This window comes from Neolamprologus multifasciatus, chromosome 12 (genome assembly GCF_963576455.1).
Source record: "Neolamprologus multifasciatus chromosome 12, fNeoMul1.2, whole genome shotgun sequence".
NCBI lineage: Eukaryota > Metazoa > Chordata > Actinopteri > Cichliformes > Cichlidae > Neolamprologus > Neolamprologus multifasciatus.
The window spans coordinates 23,451,633-23,474,263 of NC_140450.1; the positions used below are offsets into that span (position 1 = coordinate 23,451,633).

Genomic DNA, 22,631 nt, shown 5'->3' on the forward strand with positions numbered 1-22,631 from the left:
TGTGTGTGTGTGTGTGCTTCTGCACATGCCTGAGTTTTTATGAACTGAATGATGCAAACACGTCAATTACTAATCTTTATTTACTGGCATTAGTAAATTCCTGTTTACAAATCATTTTCCCCCCCATTCACCGCTCATTCATATTAATTGTTTAACTTGAGGTGAAGTCAGTGGTTTGAAGTAGTCACTAAGATGAAACATATTCATCAGAAGCTTATGTGACAGTGATGCAAAGACCCAACAACCATAAAATACGAACCTACAGTTAATGCAACGTCTAGGAGGAACAATGCCGTAAGTGCACATAAAGACTCCCTTTTAAAGTCTTTGCTTGGGAAAGCAACAGTGCAGTGTAAATAAAAGGATCAAAGTTAATATCAGTTCTTCCTAATATTGTCTGTGCTTCTCCTCTATGCAACTAAATGATAATGTCCATGTAAAATCTCATTAGTGACAATGACTGGAAGGCAAATATGGATCCACTTACTTAATTTCCTTGTTTGGAATTAAGAGTGAGATGTGGTTACAGGTGGATGACAAATTTCTGGAAAACAAAATAATATTCCAGATATAACGAAATGTAGGGTTTGAGATGAGGCACTGCAGGATTTTCACTCCCAGGTCCCGTTTTTGTTCTTTTATTGGACACCCCTGACCCACAGGTGTTGCGTCTGCGAGTTACTGAGTCGAGTTAGTATGCCTTCTTGCTGTACATGCTTGAAATCTGTTCCTGAAAGTGTCTGCGGATGTCGGCGCGCCTGCTTTTCAGGGTGGGCGTGAGAAGGCCGTTGGCAACACTAAACATCTCTGGATGCAGGTAAAGGTCCTTCACCTGAGACAGAAAGGTGAAGCATCGAAATCAGTTAAGTTCAGCCACTTTGTAACTTGTGCGTTTGAAACTCAATGAGTATGCTCACTTGTTCAAAGGAATTCAGCCGTGCTTCCCTCCCCACGGCATTCATGTCCTCTAAAACTGCCTTCTTAACATCCTGTTGAAGACAGAACCAGTTTCCATTTAATCCTGCTGTGAGGACTTTAATCAGATGAAAGTTATATTCCAGAATTAGGCCTACAGGATTTTGGCACAGCTCCTCGTAGGACCCCACAAATCCCCGATCCTTGGCCCAGTCAACAAACACCTCTGGGTCAGGGACAACTATCCCTATTAAATAAGACTGATAAGAAATGCAAGACAAAATGAAACATCAAACCGTGCCTCTGAGAACACTTCGCTTTGGATAAGAAAGCTAAAATGTGCCGTACCTGTAAACTGTCTCCATGCACAAACACCTGGAGTACAGGGACACAACGCATGTAGACGTTTTCTATCTTCTCCGGAGCGATGTATTCTCCTTGTGCCAGCTTGAAGATGTGCTTTTTTCTATCAATGATGCGCAGGGTCCCATTCTGACAAAAACAAGTGTGGTAACACAAACTCACTTGACTCATACAGACTAGTTAGTGTGTCTAATCTTACTGGAAGCCACTGGCCCACGTCCCCGCTGTGCAGCCAGCCGTCGCTGTCCAGGGCTTCAGCCGTCTTCTCTGGATCCCTCAGGTAGCCTCTGAACACGCTGGGGCCGCGAATACAAATCTTAACGGGACAAAGCAGTGAGAAGTCACCACACAGCATCCGCTGATAGGTAAAAATGTGTTCATATCTTTGCGCTGGCTGACCTCTCCTGCTCCGTTCTTGGCATAGTAATTCATCTCTGGGATGTCCACCACCTTCACCATGGCGCAGGGCAAAGGAGCACCAACATGACCTGACACAAACATACGCCTGCTGTTAACAGGAGAAACCACAACGGCATCCATCCTGAACACCTGACAGTAGAAGAGCGTTTCCTACCTGTGCTACAGTCCCCTGGCATAGAGAACGTGCAGCCCGCTGTGCACTCAGTCTGTCCGTAACCCTCAAATATCAGACACCCCAGAGTGGCTCTGAGGAAGGACAGCACTGCTGTGGAGATCGGTGCCGAAGCGGTCAATGCAAACCTCAGATTACCCCCTAAACTCTCCTGAAAAAAAAGAAAAAAAAAAAAAAAGTACCTACGGTGAAGTATTTATGCAAAGCAGTTCAAACACAATCATATTGTGGATGCGAGCTCATTCCCATTTTAAATCATATTCAACCTTGGTCATATTTTCCCATCTGTATTGATCACACCAAGCCAAAATCTTTCAGTCCTTGTTTGCCTGCACGCGTGCTTCTCCAATACACTCCCACAGGGCCAATATGCTCCGGGTGATTTTGGCACCGATTGCTGGAATAGTTGTGCCTCTCTTGTAAAGTTTGGATACAAATTTGTTGATTATTTGCAGGGCTGCTTGTCTACATGTACCACCGTGTTAAGTGCTACAAAACACAGACGACGACAACTGCAAAGTCAGGGATTTTCAGAAAATATGGCACTTAATAGTGAAGTTTAGAGAAGAAAAGATGTTCTGTGGGCTGATTTCAGAGGAGGCCACTGCAGAGCCAAGCATATGGATGAGTAACCTACATATGAATGTAAACAGCAGCAACAGGCTGAGAAAGTATATGATCCACACTGTCAGCCACTGACCTGGATCTTGTTGAACACCAGTTTGTCCCACAGGCTGTTGTTACGTACAACCCCGCTGTTGAGCTCCGCCTGCTTTCTTTTCACAGCGTAGTTGAGCAGAGCTCTTCGAAACGGTGAGGTCACCGAACCCAGGATCTATGTAAAAAATTGGCGAGAATGTACAAAAAACAGAAACACACCCAGGATTATGGCGGCCTTCTTAATACAAGGTAAAAAATATTGGATTGGCTATTTTTAGATAAGTCAGCAGAAGTCCTGTTCGGAGCGTTTTCCCCTTGTTACATATGCAAAGTGCTCAGTCTTAGTATTTCTGTCGTAGGGCCTTTGCCTTAAACTAAAAAGGGCCTTGACGTGACACCTATTGTGCTATATAACTAAAACAGAACTGAGGTGAATTCTCTGCGCAAATTTGAGGTATGTGCTGACATCACTGAGCACGCAAGTGTTGTGGGTTTAACGGGACTTCTAACCACACCAAGGAGCGATCTAAAAAAAGAGCAAGTCACACTGGAAGACGTGCACGAGAACGTTACCTTAAAAGGAAGATCAATCTGGATTTAAATCAGTCTATTTTATGGGGGGTTTTTTTGCTTTTCAGTTTTATTGCAATACAACAGTGGAGAGAGGACAGTGGGAAGGCAGGCAGAAAATAGCCTCATGACGGATTAAACCCAGGCCCATGCAATGACCTTACAGCACACGGGCTGTCTGCTGATGCCAGCGAGCTATACTGGTGCATGATTTTTACTAACGGGTGGATCTGCTGCACTTTGCACCTTGTAAAAGAAAATGAGGAGCAGGTAATGCGTTTGCTGACCTTGTCATAGATGCGATTGAGTAAACGAGGCACGACGGGAAAGAAGGTAGGCTTCAGAGTTTTAATGTCATCCATAAGAAGAGAAATGTCCCCCTGGTAAAATCCTACTCGGGCCCCGTAGCAGAACATAGAGACCTGCAATAGAAACAGATTTAATTTAGGGTTTATACACAAAAAAGTAGGAAAGAAAGAAAGACAGAAAAGCATGTGAGAAGAGGATCAACTACCTGAATCATTCTCTCAAACATGTGGGCAAGCGGCAGGTAAGAGATCGACACGTCGTCTTGCTGGATCTCAAACGAGCCCTGAGAGAAAAACGAGAAATGAAATGAGCAAAAAAAGCACAGGGGACAGATTAGGTTGAGGCAGCGGCATACGGCGAAGCCTCGCAGGCAATCAAACATGTTGTATGGCAGAATCTTTATACAGGGGCAATTAGTTAAAGTACCTCGCAGCGACAGGAGCAATCAAACACCCAATTAATCATACCATTAGACACAGCGGGGAGGGGGACAGTTTGGAGACATGCAGACACAAGCAAATGGGAAGCAACGGTAGCTGTGAGGCTGTTCTCAATTAGACAACGAGGTGGAAGTGTAGACAGACCTCCAGGATCTTAATGACAGAGGAAGTGTTGGAGGCGATGTTGCCGTGGGTGATCATGGCTCCCTTGGGCTTCCCTGGGTAAATAAACAAAACATTATTGCAGTGCCCCTGCGCAGCAAAGGAAACTGCAGTGGTGCCATAAAGAGTGGTTGTTAGTGGGCACTGAAGGGCATTTCTCTAATGATGTGAGTGAAGGATAATTACGGAGAGGCTTATGAGATCAGACGGTACCTGTGGTTCCACTGGTGAAGCAAACCACGGCCAGATCCTGAGGCTGGGGCGGCTATAGAGGGCAGCAATAAAATATGAGAACATGACAACGGACTTCCTCCGCTCTTAATTTAAGCCCCTGCTTATGAGTGAGTGTTAATGATATCCTATTGGACAGGAGCGACGACAGAGCTGTCACGCCAGTGTTTAGGAAGGGGGAGATCAGCCTTTTACGTGAGCAGCTCTGAGAGATGACAAACTCACCACAGGATCTTTGAGGTTCCTCCTTCCGACGTCCTAAGATGTGGACAGAGAGGAGTTGCTCGTATCAATTTGCACATCAGCAACAATGAGTCGATTAAAAGGGGCTACATTTAAATGGCTACGCCCCCACCCCCCCACCCCCACCCCAACTCACCATGAGCTGCTCCAGCTTTAAAACCTCCACCTCACAGCTCTTCGCCCTCTCCACAAAGGCCTGGCTGAAGTCGTTAAAGAGAACGAGGCAGGACAGCTTCGGAGTCGTGCCATTCTCCTTGTTCTCTAGCAGAGATGCCGCCTTCTCCTCCCGGTCACAGATCACCACAGAGATCTCCGCTAAAAAAGCACCGAGCACACACTTACACAGAATGTTTGTGAAGAAATGTTCTCATCAAAGTGTGAAATCTGTGGGGGTTTTCCACTCAGCTCTTCTGCCCGTCTCAAAAGGACTACCGAACACAGTCTCACTTTGAACTAATGAAGCCAGGATGATCGCATTTTTCACATTCAAATATTTCTCCTGTCTTTGAACTCGCACGCATATACTGCTGCTCAGGAACAGCTAAAACTGAGCAGGCGGGTTTACTTTTACTTCAAGTGATCACGTGTAGCCCTAGCTTTGTTTAATCTTTATACACACTCGGCCACTTTATAAGGTACACCTGCTCATTTACACAAGCATCTATGGCAGCAGCTCAGTGTTTGTAGCCACGTAGACATTAAGGACTTTGCAGCATGGATGCTGGTGCCAGATGAGCTGGTCTGAGTGTTGATCTGCTGGGGTTTTCCCACACAAACATCTCTAAGGTTTACAGAGAATGGTCTGGAAAAGTGGAAAATATCCAGCGAGCAGTGGTTCTCTGGGTGAAAATGTTGATGTGAGAGGCAAGACTGCTTTGAGCCGACAGGAAACCAGGAGCAACTCCGATAACCACCTATTTCAACCGAGGTATGTAGAAGAGATGCTCTGAACACGCTGTGCTGCACGTTCACACAGCCCACCTTAAAACAGGCCACACTGCGTTTTACTCCTGTCAGCCAATAGCAGGGAAACTGGGCCTGCAGTTTCCATAAGCTCACCAAACTTTGATAAATAAGATCAGAAAAAACATTGCCTTATCTGAAGAGTCTCAGTTTCTGCTGCTACATTTAGGTTGTAGGTTCAGAATTTTACGATCCACCCACAGCCTAACTTAGTATTGTAGTGACCACAGTGTACCAGTCTTCTGCTGGAAGAAATATTTTCTATGCATTTAGATAGAAATGCTTAATTTAGTTATTAGTTGGTTATTAGTTATTTACATAGGAGGGAAAAAAGCAAAACAACAGGAGCATTTTGTAAATGTTCGGGAAGTTCTTCTTTGAGAGTTCAAATCAAGTTAAAAAACCTATAAGAGGTAGAATTATGCAGTTTTTCAGTAATAACAGTGACAATGATTAATGCAGGACTTTTACTAGTAAAGGGTATTTTTATGCCTGTAGTACCTCTGATATTTATAGCATATTCTGTACACGATGATCTTCTTCCTTCTCCAATATTTTCTTTATTCAAAGGGCAAAATATCCATATGCAGTTTGTATGTCTGATGTGATGAAGGCTTCACGTTTGACACCATGTGAAACGTTTTCATTTTCGTATTTTAATGTGAAGGTTTCCTTACCAAGGTTGAGGATATGCACCATCGCCTCCAGTCCCAGCGTGTCATAGAGAGGCACCACTGCCATGGAGTAGGTGTAGCAGGCCAGCTCTGAGATGATCCACTTTAACCAGCAGAGGGAGACAAAGCAGCACTGTTACACTGAAGTCATTACCTGGGAATGACTTGGGGACTGGGATCCACTTTACAGTGCGTTTCATATTTATAAACCCATATACAACATAAACAACACTCAAGGTGTAGATCGGTCAAATGAGAGGGTTAGGGGCTCTAATAGAGCAGAAAATTGTCTTTTACTACGGCAATAATTGCCCAGTCCGACACTCTCCAATATTAGCTGCCCTGGAGACACACATTCACCACTAGCACTGTGCTGGCAATATAAATAAAGCCAAACACAATTTCACAATAGATGGATTAAAAAAAGAAAAAAAAGAAAATCCTAAATTCAATTTTCAAAATGTGTTTAAAAGGGCATGCTGAGCTCCGAGGGTAGAATCATCATCCACAAAACCTCCGCTGAGATGTGAGTTATTTAATAAATTTTTAAGATCAAAGGCAGCCAAACTAGAGTGGGATGAGCTGTCACACCACAGAGCAGTGGGAGGTCCATACCTCTGGCCTGTTTTGTGCATAGATCCCAACAAACTGCTCCGGATTAGGCTGGCAACCTTTAGCCAACAGGCCAGAGCCGAGCACCTGCGCCTGCTCAGCCACCTGAAGGATTACAGGCTCTCCGTGAACAAACAGTAAAGATCAAACACATTACATGGAAGTGCTGAGATAACTGGGAGGAATCACAGAAGTAACGATATGCCAGACCTCAGCGTAGGAGATCCACTCGTAGGGCTGACCCGGCTTCCTGAAGCCAAGACACGGGCCACTTCCTGAAGGACACAACACCGCTCTGTCAGCTCAGAAAGTCTGCTGATAGTTCTGCTATCAATCCACTTTCCAGTTTTCCTCTACTCTGTTCGGTTTCACACCGACCTCTCCATCAATAGGAGAGTGTTTAATGAAGTGTGTGTGAATATGCGCATCACCTGAGATCATCAGGCCCCTCTGGAACATGTCGTAGGCTGTCCTGGTGTCGTCATAGTAGAACTCCAGCAGAGTGTCATCTTTGAGGATCGCCGATCGCCTGCAGCTGGGATCTCCCTGCAATAAACACCACCCTGTCACTGACAGCCCTGCAGCAATGCAGAGCATGCTAACACATGCCTAAGCCAGCAACAGCCGTCCCTCACTCACGTTAACGGCCACAGACTGGGCTTTAAGATCACAGGGAGGGCGCATGGGTCGAGGACGGGTCACCAGCCAGTACGCTGTGATGGAGGCCAAGGCTCCTAAACCGAGCACAGAGGAGGGCGACAGGGAGGAGGAGAGAGGCAGAGACGGCAGAAGACTCCACAAGTCCTCCGATTCGGAGCCTTTAAGTCCTGTGCTGGAGCGAAGTGACCGCAACCACTCCCGGAAATGCATAGCTGAGGAGACAGGATGTAGAAAAGGGAAAATAAGCAGTCAAAAAGGAAGAAAATTACATGGTGCATGGGGACAGATGTTAACTCTGCTGCTACTTTAAAACAACAACAAGCATATAGAGTAGCAGACTAACACTGAAGGTTTTTTTTATTGTTTTCTGTGTGGATTCTGCTTCTTTTTTTCTCTTTTTAAACTTGATGTGTATCTGATAAATTTGATGCAGGGCTTTATTGTCTTTCCACGACTTTTATTTATATATTTATTTATTCATTAATCTGTGTTGCGGTGAAGTTTAGCACTAAAAGAAATGTCTACCTTGTTTGGGAGCTGGGGATTATTTTTTTACTAATGATTAATCTGTTTACATAAAGCTGCAAAAACAATTTAAAACCAACAAAGTAATTTAAAAATCCCAAGGCTAAAGTTAGTACCTCATTTTCTTCCTCACAGACCAGATTTTTTTCCAATTTGTTTGATTTATGGCTCCAAAGATTACCTGGCTTCCAGTGTCTGCTCAGTGTGCTCTTTTTTACAGTGCGGTATGACACTGAATTCACCTCTAAAAAAAGAAAACGAAAAAAGATAATAGTCATGATCGTCGCTATGTTCACTGACCTTTTGGCCTCTTCCAGAACGAGAGCTGCTCTCTCCCTCACCCTCTGCTGCAGGTCTTCCACACCTGAACAACACGCTGATCATCCACGATTTTGTTTTACATGTGAAATGACAATAAAAGGCTATTCTATTCTATTCTGCTCATTTGTGAAACTACACATGTCGCTCCATCAGCAAGACCTCCATGCTGTTTGGTTGGTGAGCCCTGAGATGTGTGGTTGCTGGATTAAGCACAAAAAAAAAAACAAAACACCAAAAAAAACACAGCACTACAGTGATCTCGGGAGCTGAAAGTGGCAAACCTGTGGGGCCTTGGTGTCTTTGCATGTTAGTGGAAGCAATTTATGCACATTTTCTCCTGTTTTGTGGCCAGCCAGGGAGCTTAGGTGTTGTACTTTTATTCCAACTTAGAGCTTAGTGGGGTATTTCCTCCTTTCTATCAAGAGTGGGGGGTTCGTTTTATTGTTTTTGTCCTTGAAGACCCTGAGGTCACTTTGCTTCCTTCCTTATTATTCCCTTTTATTTACTTTAATGCTTTAATTGTAAATACATTCTTATGATTGTAAAACCAACGTGGTTGGAGACTCAGTTCATGGTTGGGTGGCACTTTGTGCAAAACTCCACGTGTCCCCGTAGACTTCTCAGGGTTTTCAAAATCACTTTAACCAAGAAGGAAGCAAAGCAACATTTTCCCTTCACTCCATTTGGCAAACAGCGTGCTGGATTTAATAAGAGATTTGGGTCACATCATCAGGAATGATCAGTGTGATGATGGCGATGTGCAGCAGCACAGCAGATGAATTCAAAAATGGCCCTCTTTAAAAGCCTGCTGCACTCTGACTTTACAGCTCATTTGTGGTGCAATTACAGCCCAGCAAAAGTGGAAAAATCTTCAGGTGGTGCACTGGACAAGACGTTCCAGTTGCATGTGAGACTAGTCATGCTTCTGAAGCTCTTGGTGTGATGGAGAACTGTAAGCACATCTTTATCTATGCTGACTAATTTTTGCAAATGTAGATGCAATAACAAGACTTTTCTGTATTGACCTGGACTTTGAACTTGATCAAAACTACAGTCAGTTGAGAGCTACGTTTATCTGTTCAAACTAGAAGTAGAAAAATACCCCATCAATATTGCATAGTATTGCAATATTTTGCGAGGCAATATTGTATCGATATTTTATAAAATACATTAAAATACTCAGACTACTACGAACAAGTGGGCCAATCTGATGCACACTGGACGCACTTAGCTCGAGAACACTATCTCGTAATTCAGAGTAAACTAATAGCTGAGTGACACAAGTAAAAAATAAGACAGCAGCCTCCAACATCTACAAAAACCTCAGTGGCTACCTGGGGACTGTACTGAAATTCATCACATTTGTGATTGATTGCAACTTGTGGTGGATAAATAGTTGTCTGGAGCTTGAAGTTGTTGCACACTCACAACCAGTTTTGGGGCCAGATTCACTAAACAGGGGAAATAGCACATGAGTCCAATCCCTAAATAGTGCTCATAGGTGTAGTTAGTTTTATGGGGGATTTATAAAAGTTGCAATGTTTTCTAAACACAGTTGATTTTTATATCTTAAACTGCATTATTTGGCGTGAGCCCTAGCACCATCTCCAAATTGAAGGCCAAGTTCCATATAAGGGATGTCAGATTCAGGCTAGGAAGTGGGCGTCCTAAGAGAAGATGACACAACAAGAAGAGCGTTTCCTCACCCTGTCAACACTTAGGAACTGAGGGCAGTCTTCTACAGATTTGCAGTCGAGGTTTGCAGGACAATATGGCCGACGGCTCACTACCCACACAATCTGGAACAAACTGCACACAGACAATCTCTGGTGTCATAGGGCTGCCAGAAGGCCTGCCATGACAGCCCATTACCGTCGGGCCAGTTTGCGCTGGTGACGGCAACATGTGGAGGAACGTTCTGTTCAGTGATGAGTCCAGATTCTGCCTATGCCATACGGATCATAGGTCCAAAGTGCGGATATGACACAGAGAACACTATTCTGATTGCTGCACCGATACCGTAACAGCTTTTGGTGGAGGCAGTGTGATGGTGTGGGGTGGCATCTGCCTCACTTGGAAAAAAACTAAGCAAGGCTTGTCATCATTGGAGGCAATCTCAATGCAGAGAAATGAGGATGAGATTCTGCAACTAGTGGCATTCCCATATCTCCACACTCTTTGTCCAACCTGACAAGATGACAACGACATCTTCTAAGATGGTTTATCAGAGACTACCTCTGGAATTTGGAAGTGGAGAGGAATGGCTGCCTGCAGTCCTGATCTCAACCCCACTGAACACATTTGGGATCAGCGTGGGTCCAGACTGACCAACACAACCACACTGGCTAACTTGTGACAAACACTGGTTTAAGAATAGGATGCTGTCCCACACTAGTATGTGACCAAGCTGGTGACCAGCATGAGGTGGTGGTGCCAGGTTATTCTGAGTGTGTATGAGTCTTCTACATGCTCTTCAGACTTTCATCATCCAATCAAATAAAAAGGCATCAAACAAGCCTGAATAGGACAATAAGCTGTTTGGCGATGGCAAAGAAGATTTAGCAAATTTTCATGGGCGCAAACCACATACTCAACTCTGCTGCTCAACCCCAAATACATTTTCCTTACAAACGTGGCACCATTTCAGGGAAATAAACAGGCTTTCCAAGGGTATAGGATTTATTGTAAAGGAGCATCGTTACAACAAAGAAATTACGAAAACACAAATTTCCTTAATTTTTGTGCTAGGTTTATGTTATTGCAATGCATATAGCAAAATGTTTAAAATTTCAACAATATCTTATCGTCCATTTTGAGACAGTATCATATCATGGGGTGTTTAGTGATTCCCACCTCTAGTAAAAACAAAAGCCAGATCTAGCTCTGCGTCCCTATGCTTTATATGGGAAGAACAGAACAAGGAATTAATACATTCATTTACCTACAAGTTATTCAACTGCAGATGCATTCTTCTCATTTGCAACAGTACCAATGCAAACAGTGCCAACTTTGCCCTCCGTGGCTAAAACAACTTCACAGCACATGTGCAGTCAGACCGAGAGACACAGCTCCTCTCACTAACCGCTGAAGCAGTTCAGGTTTGCAACACTGAACAACATTTTAGGAGGAATTTCAGAGGTCAGTAAAGCGTTTCAACAATGTTAACATTAGCTGTTTCACTATCAGAAATGACTAGAAATTACCATTAGCCACCTGTTATCATTAACATAGCAGCTAGCAGTCTGCAGTTAGATAAATATGAATCATTGTTGCAGGCTGAACAAATTGCAGATTGAATACTGAGCAGAGCAGATTACAGACAAATGGACAACCAGGTGGGTTTCTGGCTGTGCAGAGCAGCGGGGGAAGGGTAGCTGAACCAAACAGTGTGGAGAACTAATCCGAGCAAATACAGAGCGAAATCCAGAGCAGAGCAGCCGAATCAGACAGAAGACATGGTAAAGGGATGCAGTGGGAACACTGGATAAGAGAGGCTGCATGTCCGCTACCTGCCTCATCCGCTGAGGGTTCTGGAGAGCCCGGCCAGCACTTTCTCGTCTCCGCTGGAGGGTCCGAGGGGCCCGTCTAGCCACCTGTCTCCGCTGGAGGGTCCGAGGGGCCCGTCCAGCCATCACCGTCATCCACGCCTGCAGCAGCCTCATCAGCTGGGGGGCCCGAGGAGCCCGTCCAGCAGTCTGCAGCTTCATCCGCTTCGCCTGGTCCGGCTTCGGCTTCGGCTTCAGCCTCGTCCGGTCCAGCCTCTGCCTCGGCCTCGTCCGGTGCTGCGGGGGCCACGCAGCCTTTGGGTCCCATACTGCTGCCGTCGGTCGTCTGCCAGGCCGCTTGTTGGGCGTCGTCGCCGCTGCCTTCCGCGCGGTCGGCCCCCTGAGCTGTTTCCACGCCGCCGCCGTTGCCGCCCCCACGGTCGGCCTCCGGAACTGGACTGTCTTGGACCCTTGCATTGCCATCCTTCGGGACGGCCCCCTGACTTATTGATGAACTGCTCTCTGTGCACCGGTGTTTTTTGTGCACGTTTTGTTGTTGGACTCTTTGTGCTTCTGTTTTTGTTCCGTCCTGGACCTCCGCCGCCCGCTCTGGGTTGTTTTCTAGTTGGGTGTGGGTTTTGTTTTCTGTGTTTGGGCTGTCTGGAGCCAGCTCTTGAGGGGTACTGTCAGGATCCTTGGTCTCCTGACCCAGCATGTTTAGTTCTTTGTGATTTTTGTATTATTGTACTTGTGTGAGTTATTCTATGGTTTCTAGTTTCGATCCCTTGCCCTTCATGTTTCTCTGTGTCCCCTCTGTTCTGTGTAAGTCTGTGTCTGCAGGTTTGAGTTTCCCCTCTGTGTCTTTCGGTTCTTAGAGTCCTCAGCTTTATGGTTTATGTCTGTGTTCTTTTCACCCATGGGTGCAGTGTCATATTAATGGGAAGGAGGTTCTGTATGTAGGAAAAGAAACACTGTTGAACCATGTGTGAAATAAATAAAGAAATGAAATGTTTCTTAGTTGCTGTCTTCACCGTGTCAAGTTCGCATGTCTGTGTTATACTTCCTGTTTTACTTTGAAGGTCCGGGTCTTCCTTGTCTCGTCAGTTCTGATTTCTCCCAGCTGTGCCCTCCTGTGTCTCATTCCCCTCGTTACTTCCCAGTGTATTTAAACCCTGTGTTTCTCTGAGTCAGTGTCGCGTTGTCCCTCATGCTGTGTGGATCTCCCTGTGTCTCCCTGTGTGTTTAGTTTGTCATTTTCCAGTTTAGTTTAGTTTGCTTTTGTATGACTTTTCCCTGCCAGCAATAAAGCTGAGTTCGTTGTGTTTAAACCTCGTGCCTGAGTGCCTGCATTTTGGGTCCAACTCCTGGCTGCCGCACAGCGATTCATGACACTGCAGGCAAATGTGGACAAGCTGATAAATTTTAACTTTAAACTACCTTTACAATAATTTAGTAAAAGGTGTTTCATATTTTGTGGTAGCTATGACGCCATTTTAAAATGCAGGCAGTGATCGGTTCAGTCTGCTTCACAATATCTTTGTTTTAGCATAACTAATATTACACTTTATCCAAAGATCATTTATACTCCTCATATTAGTTTTCCATAATGCTCTTCTTCTACAATAATTCAGTTACTTAGGTGTGTGTGTGTGTATTTATTACCTTCACAATTTGTAATGAAATTATCTAAGTAATTTTAAAAATGGATAAAATCTCTACACTTAACCTTTATACTTAATATTGAATATTTATTTAGGGAAAAATTCATTGAATAAATTTATTTTTTCCTGGGTGTGAGTATCAAGTCTAGTATCCTGACAACTCTAGTTACATATCTGTCCCCCTACACCCTGTTTATCCACATACTAAAGAAAAAAAATATATCATTCCACTTCTGAAACACAACAATCCAGCTTGAAGAGCCTGGTTTAAAAGGCCCAGCCACAGCGGACCACAGGTTTGGCACAGCTGAGAGAGAGAAGAAGAGAAGAAAAGACTCTGGGTCTATACAGGAGAGAGAGTGGTGGGTGTGGGGGGGTGGAGAGACACCAGGAAGTAATAACGATTGGCTTAACAGAAACAGGCACCGGGGTTACTCTCAGTCATGTTCTGCCACCCTTTCATTCGCCAGAGAGAAAGAGAGACTCAGGGTGTGTACAGTAGCAACGGGGGCTGGTGGCGAGATGGGGTGAGGAGGGAGGACCGGCTGGGTCCACCCCTAATGGTTCTCTGCCAAAGACTTCATTGTTCATATCAGAACTGAATGAATCAGGGAGACACGGGGAGGGGAAAATCTCACACACACACACACACACACACACACACACACACACCTCTACCAACAAAGTGCAAGACCAGACTTCTCCCTGAAACTGCTAATTTCATCCCCTCAAGCAAACCACTTCATCTTCTACCGCACAAGGAATTCACCTCTCTGAATAAACCTCCCCTTTCCCACATTTGCTCCCCCCTCCCTGAACGCTCCTCAACCTCTCACCCACTTTCTCCCCCAGTGCCCAATTGGAGAGGATAGCTTCCCCTTCCCTCCTGTTTAACCGGAGCTGATGCTGCGCCGCTTCCCTAGCCTGCACGGGCAAAGCAATGCCACACTCGTCCTCAGGAGGATTTATAATCTGCTTTAAGCATCAATTTATGTGAACTAAAGTTGTTCACTTCCCTCTTTACACCTGCTGAAGTCACAGAGCAGCTGGTGAGCCCCGAGTCCTTTCACTAGGTAAATAAATTGAAAACAAAGGGCTTTATGAAACATGACATCAAAAAAAAAATGACAGTGTGGTGTGAAGAGAGCTTCCTGTGGCCCCTTTCTGTCTTTCTCTCTCCCCGGCCCTCCCTTCTCTCTCACTCCCATTCATTATGGCTATTGTCAAGTCCCAGACAAGAACCATTGTGCTTCCAGCTCTTACTCCCAAGAAGACAGGAGACAAAAGGAATGGCAAACACATGTGAAAATATACTGAAGGAAAACAAATGCACCTTCATTCTCTGCCAGTTCCTGCAGGGAGAGCGCGCATTTGGCTACATTGTAATTCAGAGAGCTGCTATCACAGCAGGGCACTCGTGACAGACGTGCACACAGTTCACACAGTAAGTGCTGTGATGTTTGAACAGTAACAGCGGATCGAAACTATATTTGGTGTAAGTAAAGGCATCCGTATGTGGAGTATATGCCAAAATGCAACACACACACAAAACAAACAAAAAAAAGGTTCAAGTGGAGATGACAGGCATGTCGGTCTCCATGTCTGTGCATGTTTACTCTCGCTCACAAGTGGAGACATAACCGAGAGCTATTCACTAACAGAAGTATGACAAACACATGAGTGGAACGCAGCATGTTGAAATTACAGACATTAAAAAACACCAAAAAAAACAACCAAAAACCGGTTTTGAGTCAAATCTGGCATATAGTCAATAATTACAACCTCGTCAATGTTCCTTTATAACCGTCAAATATTTCGACTGCTGTCAAACTAATGGGGTGTCATGGGAAAATGTTCCCGGGCAGGTGGTAAAAAAAAAAAAAATTTTAAAACAGCATGGTGAGGTTATGAATTATTGTAAGCTTGAAAGATCTAGGAGCCACAGCAGAGACTGCTAAAGATTCATGTCACTGCTGAGATCAGAGGATAAGAAGAGAAGAAGACTAGACCCTGTACTGACTTGTAACATTTTCAGAGGCTGAACACTGCAATAGGACCCAAGTCTGCTATCACCTAATTTAGCTCAGCCCTCCAACATCCCACAGCACCTGACTGCGGAGCTGGGCCAGACAAACATCTGGACCATGCAGCCACGACTGCAGGTCTAGAATGAGCACCAGCACTCTCCGGGGCAGTGTGTTTTATGCTGCACTGCAGCTGTAACAGTAGATTTCCAGATGACACCCTACTGGAGTCTCTAGATCAGCAGCAACAAAGAAACAACTTGCAGAGAGGCGATTGGGCTTGAAGCAACGTGATGTAAGACCAAAAGCTTTTCCCTGAACACGGTGAAACTGGAAGAGATTCCCACTGACTTCAGCAAGATGCTCTCAAACACAACTGAGCCTCAATTAAACTTCTGTGATGAAAATTGTGTAGTTTTTCCTCCAGGAGTGTTTTTTGTAGATGCATTTTCTGGTGTGCTTTCTTTCCAAGTCAAATTTATGCATAAATTTTGACTCCAGTAACCACACGTGGGTCCTGGGATGAAATAAATGTTATAAAGAGGATCACAAGTTTGATTATTCAATTTTTTTTAAGTCCATGTTTTACCAAGAAAACTAAATAACATGCATCTATTTTCTTCTGTTTATCCAATTCAATGTTGCGCAGGAGAGCCTAGACACATTGACACTAACACACATTGACACCCAGATTCACACCTACAGCCAGTTTACAATCACCAGTTAACCTAACGCCATGCATTGTGGGCTGTGGGAAAAAACTGCAAGTAATCATCCATCATTAAAGCTGACACAGGAAGAACACAGAAAGTCCGCAGAGGAAGGTGACAGACTAATTTCAGACCCAGGATCTTCTTGCTGTGCCATGCCGTCCCTCCACTGCACCATCCCCACAAAATCCCAGCAAAACTTTTGTGTACAATTTATTTGTTAACAACAGTAAAAGTCTTACTCTTGGCAAAAGGGCGGAAATGTAAGCGTATGGAAGAGTGGTTTTTAGAGTTCAGGTGAATTACTGCAAAACCTGGCTTTATCACAAGCTTTTAATATGCTTTCAGTGTTGTAGGAAGCAGCCGTAAGCTGTCGGGATTCATGAATGTATTTTGGCAACATCACCGGCACAGTTAAGTAAAGCTTGCAAGTATAAACAAAGAGCTTGAAAGAGTGGAATTGAATTTGCTGCTCTGTTCAGATCGGTTGTGGTGGCTGTAAATGATTTTATAGAGCAGCCAAAGACTTATTTAACACACATGCACAGAGTTTCCTCTGCATTAGACAGGCAGGCAGCAATGCTCGAGATGCTTAAGCTGCCGTCTCCTTTCCTTGTTCGTGTTGTCACACGAAACATCGGATAACGATTTGGCTCTGTGCATCACACAGAACGTAAGAAGAGCTCTGTACAGTAGCTTGCAGAGCTTTTCTGTGGTGACGGGAGCAATGCTGGGGAATGCTCCCCCCTGACCCAGAAAACTACAGGAGGTGGCACAAAGGAAGAGGGGGAAGGTTTTTATAGCTGGGAGACAGGCCACAGCATTTTGTGCCAGCACAAGAAGACCGGTGTAGTCTGCACACGCTCCATGTGCCCAGGGAGGAGAGAGTTCTGGTTGGAGGGGACCCGAAGAGAGAGGACTGCGAGACGGACACGTGAGGCTGGCCAGGCAAGCGGGGCGGGGGGGGGGGGGAATGAAACGCACGGGTCTTTTCTGGCTGTGATTCCTAAACAAAGCGTGAAGAACACAGACACAAGCACGCTCGGTCCCAATGACGTTTCTCTTGTAGCAGGAACAAGAAAGACCACACATCCGGGATGCAGAAAACACTAGGGGTGCAACGATACACAAAATTCACGGTTCGGTTCGGTTCGATACTTTGGTGTCACGGTTCGATATTTTTTCGATACAAAAAAAATGTTCATGCCTTTTTATTAATTTGTCATTTATTAAATTTTCACGGCACATTCTGCACCACATCTCTGTGCGTTCATCATTTGTTTGAAGCCAGCTCACCTCCTGCAACCACTTTTCAGAGAATACGCGCTTCTTTTGTGGTTCGGACTCCTTCTGACATTTCTTTGGAGGTGGAGGAACATCACAGTAACTGCTTAAAGGAGCTTCTTCGACATCTTTAAGAGTTCTAAACAAATGTCTGTCCTCCTGAAAATCTTATGTACGCAAACACGCGTTGCAACTTCTTATCTTGTGCGGGTTTTTATTTTGACAGCGAATGCGCACCTGCGGACCACTTATGTGCAGCCCTGGTTATTTAGCTCGTCATATTGCAGCCACAGAAATTCTTTTGTCCATGAAACCATAAAGCTGCACTTTCTTTTTTCCTTATAGTCTGATTTGTCATAACCTTTCCGTTTTGTGGTAAGCTTTTCTTTGGCTGTCACTTCTTCACGCTGACCTGTCTTATTTGGCTCAGCAGAACTAAAATATATATCCTGCTGCTTTTACACACGCACTAACATAACGCTCAGCGATTCTCTGCGCGATCAACCTCTCACATGTTTAAGCTGCGGGAGATTTCACTTGTCATGTTTGCATAGTAAGCTAACGATTGATAAGACGATGTCAGAGGAATTGGTGCGCAAATTATCATCACTCACCAATCAGTACTGTCGCTCTCTATACACAGTTCACGCGATTGCAAAGTGAAAGCAAAAAACAAGCGCAAATTCAAACGCGATTTCAGTATGTCACATATTGACAGTGGCCGATGCCAATGACATAATTACCCAGCTACATTTCCAAAAGAATGCAAAAGCATTGACATATATTTTTCCTTCCTAGGATAGGCCGACGGGCAGGGCAGAGATAGATTTTGGTAGCCCGACTGGAAAAAAGCCCCGTCGGGCTAGCGATTTTGCGAGCCCTGTATCTGATTGAGGAATCACTCATCTTTGGAAAAGAGAGTTTATTATGGAGAAATGTCTCTTTCCAAAATAAAAGCTATACTATACGCTTCTTCTGGGCTATATTCTCAGCAGCATATTAAACATATCAGGTCCCCATAAGGAGAATCGTGTGCTAACGGCTGTCTAAATGACTCGGGTAAAGTTTGTAGCATGCTGCTTGTTGTTTTTCTCTGCTTCCACTTGTCTTTGCACTAGGATGATGTCGGAGTAAATGTGCAGTCATATTGGTTGTGTTCCCACTAGTGCTGTCAGCGTAAATCTGAAATGACATTAACGTCACAACACGGCAAATCTCCGTTAACGAGCTACCGCGGATCACCTCATGAGTGGGGCTGGAAGACGTCAACACATTAACGAGCTAACTGCGCTAACACACTAGTTCCCACCAATTGAGCATTGCTGGCACATCCAACATACTGTTTTACTTTTGTCCATGACAGGCTTACCTTCAGGGTCATACATCACATGAAAACCAAAATAGTTCCAAACGCCAGATCTGAATGAGGGTGGGGGAGGTTCAATTTGCCATGTTGCAACTAGCCTAGCTTCTGTCTCGCTAGCTTGCCCTGCGCTCAGTGAATCTGTGTTCGACTACTCCGCCTAGGCTGCACTGTCGAGCGCAGATCCACTGAGCGCTCAACACAGACAGCATCATCAGAAGGAAAGTTGATAAAATAAATTAAAAATGTTGTATCGTTCGATACATATGCGTACCGAACCGAAAGCACTGTATCGAACGGTTCGATATCGATACGAGTATCGTTGCACCCCTAGAAAACACCACTTTCCTCAAGGCAGTCAGGAGTCTCCCAGGGTCTCGAATTCACTTAAAGCCAAGCGGAGATTCTCGAAAACAAAGCTACAGTTGTGCATTCTTTTGCGGACGTTTCTGGTTTCAGGTAACTAAGCAGCGGCAGATTCAAACGTCAACATGCTGTCAAAGCTCACGTCTGACCGAGCCGGTGTATTTGTTAATTCTTAATGGTTGACTACAAACGTCAGGTGACACATTCAACACTGTAACTGTCAAATACACACAAGGGGATGCAAAACAGATGGCAGGAGGCCATATGGACAACTCCAAACACGTTGCCTCCGAATATCTCGACAGATTAGAAGTATGATTTAAAATGAAAGCAGATGTAACGTGTGGAAATGAACAGTGGGTGTGATTTTACACAACAAAAATGGCAGAAAACCTACAATTAGGGCTGAAACTCTCTCCAACTGTAATTATCCTCAACTTGGACCACAGACAAAATTCACAGCAGCCCCCTTTTCTCTGTACCTCGCTTACATTTTCCACATATAGCCTGTAAAGTTTGGGCAAGTTTAGCAGCAAAACAAACCCTCTACATATATATACGTTATCCCCCAACACTGGCCTTTTAATACAGATCATGTAGATAAAATAAAGCAAAAAGGTTCATGTACAGTGGCATGCAGAATGCAAGGACGAAGAAACTTCTTAAAAAATAAAAGTGTCTGTACTAAATTGATTTATGCAAATGTAAGCAGCGTCTTTATTGAGTGCTCGTGTTCTAAAGAATATGGCACTTCCTGCGGACTCATTCAGGCCTCCTCATCTCTGACAGGTGACCTGTGCTTGATTACTGCAGTGTCTTCAACGACAATTGACTTTTCCTTCTGCGAGTTCCACTTCAATCTAGACTCTGAAGTTAGCAAGTGCGCCATTTTTTTTGTCATGTGATTGCATTTGAGAGGCTTCTCTGACAGGTAGATGACCTGTCCTGCCTCTTACCCAGTGGGTGCTGCTGGGATAGGCTTCTGATAGTAAACAGATGTAAAATGTGATATAATGTTTGCTTTGTGGAAATCACAGCACTCTTAATATACCAGGATGTCGCTTTCAGGTTGTGCTGATCATTGAGTCCATTGATGAAAAATTATAAAAACTATTTTTATATTCCTTAGAGGAGCTTCACATTTTTCAGTGTGAGGAAGAAAAAAAAAATCACAATTGTGGCAGTAAGACTGGATTTGGGGAATACAATGTTGAAAACATCTGGAATCATTAACTGATGGTACAGAAAAAAAGAACATGCTGCACGTCTTTAGAACATTATCCTACCACCACTGAGACGCACAGATAAACAGTATCATGTTTTTGGGGTAGTTTTGCCATATAATATGAACTCTTTTTTTCCCAATAAATGAGAAAGGGTTCCACGTGTGCGACTTTAAAATCTGATGTTAATGACTGAATGATGTGTTGATTTAGTTTCCGTTTTTGTTTTATCATCATGGTGGAAATATGTTAATTAATTTAAACACAAAACATAACATGTCAACATCTTCCACTTATCCAATTCTGGGCTGCAGATGGGACTGGAGCCTTTCCTGGCTGTCACAGGGCAGGGGGCAGGACACACCCTGGAGAGACTGTCAATCTACTGCAAGGCTAACTCAGAGACAGAAAACCATTCACACCTACAGATGATTTAATAACCAAATAAGCTGACATACACCTGTCTGGACTGTTTGGAGCAAGACTGAGCCCACACAGAGAGGGCCAAGGGTTGATTTGAAACCAAGACCTTGTTGCTGTGAGGCAACAGTGCTAACCGCCGCACCAACCCCAAAAACTGTCAAGTGAGTATCAATAAAATATTTGGCGCTTTAAGTAAGCTATAAAGTGATAAAGTGAAAATTGAAGAAGAAAAACAGCATAAAGCATCTTATTAAGGAGTTGGACCTCCATGCTCCTCGGCACTGATTCTCTAAGTATTTGAAAGTGTACTTGAGGGACACTTTCATCTGGTGTTTTGATAATAGTGGTGGTGAACACAAACACGTGGGTCCACCGGGTGTTGACTTCAGTTGCGATCTAGTGATTTGCAAAGGTCAGAGCATGTGACTGTAATCACATGCGTACTCAAAAGCATTCAGTGACCCCCTTATGAATGAAAAAGAAACCACGCCGATTGGGAGAAGCAGTTCATTACTGGGTGGAAGGAATCACTCAGAACAGCCCTGGTTTCATTTTCAGTTGACAAAAGGCCATGCCAATCGATTTTTTTTTTTTTTTTTTTTGGTTTGTCACCATTTCAATTCACATAATCTGTGTATCTGAACTATGCTGGGAATGCATTAAGAGTAAACTGCTGGTGATTTTTTTATGGGAGAAGATTATCCCGTTCTCACATCCACAATACATTCAAACAAACTCCCAATCAGCTCACAGCTTATATGCTATATTCAGTTATTAATATTTAACCCATGCAAAAAACACAGGTGTTCAGTATTTAAATGCAACTTGATTTACGTACATAAATGTTTCATTTTTGCTTGTTTTTAACAGAGTACACAAAAGTTTAAGAAAAATGTTTTTACCAGATACACATTTTTCCTGCTGCCTCGAATCACTTTCAAAGAAATCTCTTTCTTTGCTTGCGTAAAACTTTTCACAAGTTAACAGGTTGATTCCTGTTCACATTCCTCCAAAATCTGCAAATATCAGCACGGCAGCATGGGAACTCGGCGTGCTGCAGCCAAACTTAGTTTCTTTCTTTTTTCACAGTCTAAGCCTGCTCAGTTTAGCTTTGTGCTTCTTTATCGAGCTGAGACGTCTGAATACAAACTACCGAAGAAAGAGACTCTGACAGAGACTTACCAGAGTGAACGCAGGTTTCCAAACGGTCGTTGACTGAGAGCCTCACTTAATCCTGCCTCAGGTCCACAGAAATTTGCCCACTAGTCCAGCTAAACGCAATTAACCTGTGTTTCCGGTCCAAATCTTCAAAATAAAGGACTGCGCTCAAACACTGTATACAAACACACTGACTTTAAAGGAAAACAGTTGTACATGTACAATGATAATAAGGGCTATTCTATTCTAAGAGAGGATAATATGAAAAAAATATTATATGTATATATAAATAACAAATAATTCTTATTTCATTATAATATATATATATATATATATATATATATATATATATATATATATATATATATATATATATATATATATATATAATTAGTTGATTCACTTTATTTTTAACCAAAGCAGGGTATATATAGATAGTTATTTCATCATCTTTGCACGCTGCACCATTAAACATATACATATGATATATGTTGCTATTTGCCTGTGTCATGTTGCCACTGAGAACGAAAAAAACAAATAGAGCCCGATTCCTTGTGTGCAAGCACTTATTAGGCCAATAAAGCCCATTCTGAATTTAAAGTATTAAAGTTATACAACTTCCTGTGTGTTTGCCTTTCCTTCCGGGCCTTGACGTTTTTCTGCAAGACTGGGCCCACACTGACGTAACTTCTTA

At 43.7% G+C, this 22,631-nt stretch overlaps 1 protein-coding gene across 1 annotated transcript; it reads right to left on the minus strand.

Annotated features, from left to right (window-relative positions):
• Nucleotides 1-62: 62 nt before the first annotated feature.
• acsl2 (acyl-CoA synthetase long chain family member 2) lies at nucleotides 63-22,071 on the minus strand. The gene is made up of 20 exons (XM_085179307.1): nucleotides 21,962-22,071; nucleotides 7,374-7,606; nucleotides 7,166-7,280; nucleotides 6,945-7,009; nucleotides 6,738-6,839; nucleotides 6,126-6,225; nucleotides 4,622-4,800; nucleotides 4,468-4,500; nucleotides 4,225-4,276; nucleotides 3,994-4,067; nucleotides 3,615-3,692; nucleotides 3,388-3,522; nucleotides 2,571-2,705; nucleotides 1,853-2,021; nucleotides 1,678-1,766; nucleotides 1,478-1,594; nucleotides 1,264-1,407; nucleotides 1,074-1,175; nucleotides 918-989; nucleotides 63-832 (listed from the first exon to the last, which is right to left on the minus strand). Exons 2-20 carry the CDS (start codon nucleotides 7,602-7,604, stop codon nucleotides 692-694), a joined length of 2,133 nt encoding a protein of 710 aa, XP_085035433.1. The 5' UTR covers nucleotides 7,605-7,606; nucleotides 21,962-22,071; the 3' UTR covers nucleotides 63-691.
• Between the last annotated feature and the right edge of the window lie 560 nt (nucleotides 22,072-22,631).

Excerpts from the sequence above, each read along its gene's own strand:
- acsl2 (XM_085179307.1), bottom strand. The coding sequence starts at position 7,604 with ATGCATTTCCGGGAGTGGTTGCGGTCACTTCGCTCCAGCACAGGACTT. Across the intron at positions 6,226-6,737 it reads ATGCACAAAACAGGCCAGAG|TGGATCATCTCAGAGCTGGC; the intron begins GTATGGACCTCC and ends TGCTGGTTAAAG. Across the intron at positions 4,277-4,467 it reads GGAACCTCAAAGATCCTGTG|CCGCCCCAGCCTCAGGATCT; the intron begins GTGAGTTTGTCA and ends TGCCCTCTATAG.